The sequence below is a fragment of the Lygodium microphyllum genome, chromosome 15 (genome assembly GCF_053477565.2).
Source record: "Lygodium microphyllum isolate KBCC chromosome 15, Lygodium_microphyllum_v1.1.10, whole genome shotgun sequence".
Taxonomy (NCBI): domain Eukaryota; kingdom Viridiplantae; phylum Streptophyta; class Polypodiopsida; order Schizaeales; family Lygodiaceae; genus Lygodium; species Lygodium microphyllum.
Window position 1 is genome coordinate 72,341,782 of NC_141149.1, and position 6,633 is coordinate 72,348,414.

Consider the following 6,633-nt stretch of genomic DNA (forward strand, 5'->3'; position numbering starts at 1 on the left):
TTGTATACGTAAAATTTTCCGGAAAGAAAACCAACAAATAATGATAGTGACAATCAACCCGGTCCGGTGTTACATCGGTTCCCCATCCTTACCTCGGCCTGCCTTATATGGTTGGCAGGGGTCCCTTGCTGGAGTAGCCTACGTGCGGGTGTAGGAAACATGAGATATCTCCCCCCCCCCCCCCCCCCCCCCCACAACCCCGCCAGAGTGACAAGGCGTTTGCAAAAGCAGCAGTGACCGCAGTCGCTGTACTACGGTGCGCAAGATATTTTCTTTGGAGCCGGAGAAAAGAGGCTGCTGGCGCCCCTGTCATTTCTAGGCAGGACAAAGTACCCAGCATGCGCCTTCAAGGAAAGCACTTCCTTTCCCGTCTTGCTGCAGGGAAATGTAGCATAGCCCCAATACAAAGGGTATGATAAAAAGGCCAGACAACGCACACAACACATTAAAGGAAGAGAGCTTTCTTAGTAGTCATGCGTGCGTCCGTGTATCCTCTCGTTTGATAGTCGTTTGTACCTGTATTTTTAACATTAAGCAGCCAACTTATAAAACCAGTACCTTTTTCAAAATTGGGATGGCATTAACCTTCCATTAGGGCCTCTGATTCTCCTGTAGGATTTAGCCATCCCCGGCCACCTAATCTCTAGAGTATATATATGTATATATATAAGTAATCTTTCCCAGACGTTAAAATCAACTCTGTTGGAAGAGCTGACTAATGCTGGGGTGATTTGCTTGGTCCGGTTGTTAATTCTTGAAATCAAACAGGAGAATCTTCATGATCCTCCGGTTGATACCTCTTTGTGGTGCTTTCCTTTGTACAAAGCTTGGTGTCTTGTAATGGTGTGGGAGTATGATCAGCTGCTGCTGGTGATGCATGATGGCTTCTGTCTAATAGCTTCTTCCCTTCTACTTCGTCTGGACTCAGTATCCGAATCTTGCGCACCATTTCGCAGAACTCCCTGAGCAACAGAACAGACATCTGTAAAGAGACGCTCGGCAATACGTTAAAGCAAACGTTAAAACAACTGAGAACACTCTCCCATCCTGTAGTCACCAAATCAGCTATCTAAAAGTTTCTTGTAGCGACTGTAGTGAAAAGACCTCTCTTAATTATACGTCTACACACTATTGACATGAAGCCTCTGCCAACATAGCCTGCCACAAGGCTCTTCCGCACGACATAGCAAAGTAGCCACATTAGCACGCTCTGGTGGGCCATTTGCTCGCTACTCTCAAGACAAACACTGCGTATGGGTAAAGCAGCAGCTCATTCTTCAGCGGTAGTACAATAATGTATGCAAGAGCAGAAGCTGCAGCTTGTGCAATGATGCTTGCCCATCCAGCTGTGATACTGGCCGGTGGCGATGCTAAATTTGCACGAAATACAGAAGGGTACTACTAACTGCTAGACCTGCACGATGCATAAGCGTACTACCTACTGCTAGCAAGAACAAACAAAAGGCTACGCTACAGTAGGCATCCTAAAAGTCGGGCTTTATGTCAGCAGGTGAGTGGGTCACCAATTGTTTCGCCTAACAGTGCCCAATCGAAGCTTTTTCCAGTAAATCGAGCAGTAAATTTTACTCCATTTTCTGTTAGATTTTAACTTACTGCCAAGGATCATCGCCCACTAGTAACATGTCGCCTTCGTTGTCATAGTAAGCAACCTGCCAACCTCGGTTTGCCCCTCGAAGCCCCAATTCAATGTGAAACATGCGCTCAAGCTCCTCAAACAACTGCTGATAACCCTCAAACTTAGACAAATCTACGCCTCTCCCGACTATTCTGCCTTCCATCACCACCTGCAGAGAACACATCCACACACGCGCGAACCAAGTAAAAAACGCAAAACGTGTTAAAAGGGGCTCCAGGAAGAAGAACAAGCTCGCTCGATATAGAAGAATGTTCCCACAAATCTCAGAAGCATGTACCTTTGTGCAGCTTCTGACTGCAACTTGGTGGATCTTAGGCTTCCCTTCTTTTGCGGGAGGTGCAGAAGACTTGTCTTGCTCGGAACTGATAGTCGAATTTTCAGGCAGCATGTTATGATTCCGACAACTTGTCTCCTGATCACCTTCGTGCTCTGCAGCAACTTGCGCTAGCACAGAATCAGCTGCAGTACCCTGCTGCTTGACGGCCGAGGCCGAGTCAAGTTCGCCCTCTTCCTCCGCTGCTTTTGTTCTAACCTTGGGGGCTGACAAGTCTGTTAGAGAAACGCCAAAGAGCTTGCAGCTGTTCTCTGAGTGGGGTGTGGGCGTCGGAGGAGGGGGAGGAGCTGTCTCGCATGATTCCTTGCCATTCGGCTTTAATGCCCAGCTCTGATTAGGACAAGCAAAGGTCCCGTTGTTGTGAGATGGCTGCTGTTGACATTTTACAACCACGTGAGGAGTCGAGGTATTTGGGTTAGGTTTCTCGATAGTACCCATCATGGGTGCGAGGCCCGAGGTTTTGGCAGAATGTGGAGGGGGCATTAGGGGGTTCACTAGCCAACTTGATGTGTCGTGCATGTTTACGGCCTGCCAGTTTTGGCCGTTCGAATTGGGCCTCGGATTGGGCGCGCCCATGGAGGTAGAGGGACATTGCAGCGGCCGGCCGCCCATTTTAAGACTGGCCTCCGAAGAAACGAACTGCTGAGGGCAAACGAAAGAAGAAAAGGGGTGATTTCCTCCTCCACCGGCTCCTGTGCTTCCATCACCCCGGCTTCGTTGCCCATTTGTCATTTGCCAATACATCTCTTGACCTGCACTTGGACCCCATCCCGTTTGTTGTTGCTGTTGCTGTTGCTGTTGTTGTGATTGTTGTTGCTGTTGCTGCTGCTGCTGCTGGACGTGGCGTTGGTGATGCTGTTGCTGTAGGAGATGGTGATGCTGCATGTGCTGATTTTGATGATGATAATGTGAACTAGGTCCACTTTCCTTGTCCTCGCGCACACATAAGGCCCGAGGTTCTTGACCTTGCAAGACCGTCGATAAACAAGCACTAGCAGCTGCCAAGTAGGATTCTAGGGCTGCCTGGCCTGATCTCCCTGCATCCCACAGTACAGATCTTCATGCTCGCATGCAATTCTTATCAATGTAAATCTTCCCATAGCAGAAATTTGAGAACGCCCCGCCAAAATTACCACAATCACAGCAGGGCAAGCCGATACCGTTAATTAAATAAAAGCAACCAACCACTTCCACTGCACATATCACTACTATACCACTGCTCAGCTCAGCCCTTTGAAAAGCAACCCCAACAACTGCGCGGCAGTAGAGTGCCAGCTAACAATCTGAGGAGTGCAAGAGAGTTTCGTACCATGGTTCATTGCTGGCAAACGTTCAGGTGTAGCCGGAGCCCCCACAGCCACACCAGCAGGACGAGGACGTTTATACCTGAGTGCTGCTGTGTTGTTGGATGGAGCGGGGGAAGTTGCAGGCACACACAGCTCAATCTCCCATGGAGACACCCTATCATGCCTTTCATAGATGGTAGATTCATCCCAACCTACCTGATCAGAAGCATCCCGTGTGGCTTCTGATCAGTATTTGAGCGATACTTAACTTTATTGAATGCAGCTTACAAGTTCTATCTTCCAGAGTGTTAAGACCTGACCTTCAAACATCTCCACTTCGAGTTAGACCATCTGATTGGATCCACATCCTCAACTCCAGTTATAGTACCGTTATACCTGTTCCAACATTACCACTTGTTCAGCATCAATGCTGATTAAGTATCTTAGTTCCAAAATGGAAAACAGCTACCTTCTTTCGGATGAGTCTTCGGTCTCAAACTTCATCTTGAACCTCACCCCAACAGAAAGATTCTGGCTTACAGCCTTTTTGAATCGTTCCAAAGGTATAATGAACTCTGCTGGGCTGAGTCTGTAAAATCAAGACGCATGAGAAAATTTTGCGATAATCAATGAAAGTGGCGTATGAAGGACGAATAAGTACCTTGGTTTGTAATAGACAGTAAACATGGTTCGAGTTTGAACGGCATGAGTAGCAGTAGCAATGACAGCCATATGCATGCTTTGGCTGGGCAAAACGGACGAGGAAGGATTGGCTGGTTGCCTCATGGCCCGCCGGATTCCTACTCTCAGTTCGTCATTCTCACCTCTGCAAATAGGAAATCTTATTGGAGCTTCGAGATGTCCAAGAACATATGATCATTCACGACTAGCACACTCAAGCATAGAAGGCAAACTTGGAATTTGATATTCCTTTCACATGAATCTTCCTAATCTTACGAATTGGTGTTGTAATCTTAGTATTCACACACTCGGAGGCTTTTCCAAGCGTTTGAGTCACCGACCTGAGAAAAATAACTGTATCTCCTGCTTGGAGTTTCTTCAAGCTCACAAATGAACTCCACCCAGTGGTGAGTAGGTGCCTCTTGGGCTGACCTGTAATAAATTGTAGCGGTTAGGTGTAAGCTCCAAGGGACTTTGTGGGTTTGCGTGAAAACAAGAAGACCTTTTCTGGATGCATAGGGTAAATGGAATTATATATGCACTCTCTCTCTCTCTACGCCTAGCCAACCTCGATATATGTGGCGGAAGCTCCATTTTGTGCCATGCAAGTCTTTGGCGAAGATCTCCTGCGTCGGCGGATATCGGTTCATATCCTGAGATTTATCATAGTCATTAGCTCATTACAGCCATCCTGCTCCTGCTTCAAATTCCCAAACAAGTAAAAGAAAGAGCAGGGACTATCCAGTCCATTTAATATTCCGGAAAACGCGTATCGTCCTCATCAATGATGACCCTCGTCATGTATGTCCGTTTCATACGCGTTTAGCACGCAGAAACTCTGAGATTGCTTACGTGCCTATGAAGCACTCACCAATGGCGGTAGACAAACTGCATGTTTCCTCGGCACAGAGAACCCGCCATGCGTGCTGGTGTCGGAGGCTGTAAGCGTTTTGCAAAACATGTGTACCACACGCCTGGGACGCGTGGGAGAGTCCTCCTTATCACTTTCATCATGTTCATCTGTAGTAACATCGCTATAGCCCTGCAGAAAACAGAGACAGGGCGCATCAAAACGCCTGGAGTGATAATCAAAAGGCTTGTCTCGAATTACAAGTTACGGGGTTCTGCGCCTTCCAATCAAGCGCCGCACCTGAGGTTCTGGAAGGAGGGACAGCTGAGCTTTCACCTCGTCTGTTTCTGCTTCTGCCTGGAAATCCAAACATGCATTTTACAGCCGATTAGAGTCTCGAAAGACATTTTACTTTACCTTGAGAAAGTCTACGAGCACTACGGAGCTTAGAATAGAGTCAAGACTTTTTCTAAGCCGCAGGTGATGCGTCAAACAACATCGCTCGAGAATGCTCACACTTAGCTGCAGGCCTACAACACGGCACAAAATGTGTGGTTCCAAGCCATGCTTGGGCAGCTCTTGCCCTCCGCCATCATCTATTCCTCCTTGCTTGCCCGTAGACGCAGTAATCTGCAAAGGTAAAAGGCAGTATATGCATTAAACAGAAGTGTATGCGAGCTCCACTTCTCCTTTCTAAGAGCTCGAGCAAAAATAAGCATCCTCTTCCCTCGAACAATATGCAGCGATGGCGCAAACAAATATCTCCTACCTGCTCGATGTGTCCCTGGGGACAATACATCACCAATTGCTTTAGCCGAGGCAATGACACCAAGGGTCCTGCGCAGGCTTCCCATAGCTCGTCGTAATAATCCCCTGAGAGCACAGTCAGAACCGAAAAATCCCTACTTATAACAGTCCTTGTCTTCAAGCGATCATCACGACGACCTTCCATGCGAAGTATACGTATCGAATAAGCAGCATTACAATACTGGAAAGAGCGATCTTACCTCTGCTATCACTGCCTGCACCACCGGCCAAGGCCATGGCACTGCGGGGATCAATGACGGATGCAACCGTAGGCTGGACGTTGGTGGAGCCGCTGGCGGAAGTCGAAGAAGTAGTGGATGCAGAAGAAGAAGAAGAAGAAGAAGAAGCAGGGTACTGTTGAGGTTGGGACGGGGCAGGAGGTCCTAAAGGTGAAGTGATGAAGCCAGGGAAGTAAGTCAGGGAAGAAGAATGGCAGAAAGAGGTGTCTGCAAGGGACATGACCGAACTAGATGTAGGCTGCAAGGGGAAGAGAAAGAGACGGAGACAGGAGAGTAGGCTTAGCTAGGCGTATAAAAGGCTAATACGAGGTAAGAAAGAGAAAAACTAAGCAGAGTAGGACTAGGCCATCGCTGTAGGTTAATACCGTAATCGGCACCTGTGCTGAGGATCCGCCATAGCTGCGTCCTTTTTCTTCTGGACAAGATCGATGGCCTTAGAGCTCTCTCACTCTCTCTCTCTCTTTCTCTCTCCTTTGAGGCTTGAATCCTTCACTCTCTGTCCACGAAAAGAGAGAGAGAGAGAGAGAGAGAGAGAGAGAGACAAGAGAGATGATGAAATGAATATATTACTGAAATGAATAATAAATGGATTTCTTTCGGATGGGATTAAAAAAAACAAAATAGCGCATATAAATCCAAAGCTTGCGCGCAGACAAGATGGCAACAGAGGCCCCCCTCGCGAGTCGCCTCCCATGCGTTAAGGGCCCATTTACACACCACCAGCGCCAAACCCCTCCCTCCCGTCCCGCCCTAAAAGCCGCGACAGGGAGTGTACTGGC

At 47.9% G+C, this 6,633-nt stretch overlaps 1 protein-coding gene across 1 annotated transcript; it reads right to left on the reverse strand.

Moving 5' to 3' along the window:
• Positions 1–206: 206 nt before the first annotated feature.
• Positions 207–6,368, reverse strand: LOC148024666 (auxin response factor 1-like). Its single transcript, XM_087694307.1, has 14 exons — positions 5,816–6,368; positions 5,578–5,681; positions 5,325–5,438; positions 5,109–5,165; positions 4,830–5,000; positions 4,527–4,611; positions 4,300–4,390; positions 3,939–4,103; positions 3,747–3,866; positions 3,598–3,673; positions 3,301–3,493; positions 1,935–3,028; positions 1,615–1,805; positions 207–962 (listed from the first exon to the last, which is right to left on the reverse strand). Exons 1-14 carry the CDS (start codon positions 6,072–6,074, stop codon positions 761–763), a joined length of 2,922 nt encoding a protein of 973 aa, XP_087550433.1. The 5' UTR covers positions 6,075–6,368; the 3' UTR covers positions 207–760.
• Between the last annotated feature and the right edge of the window lie 265 nt (positions 6,369–6,633).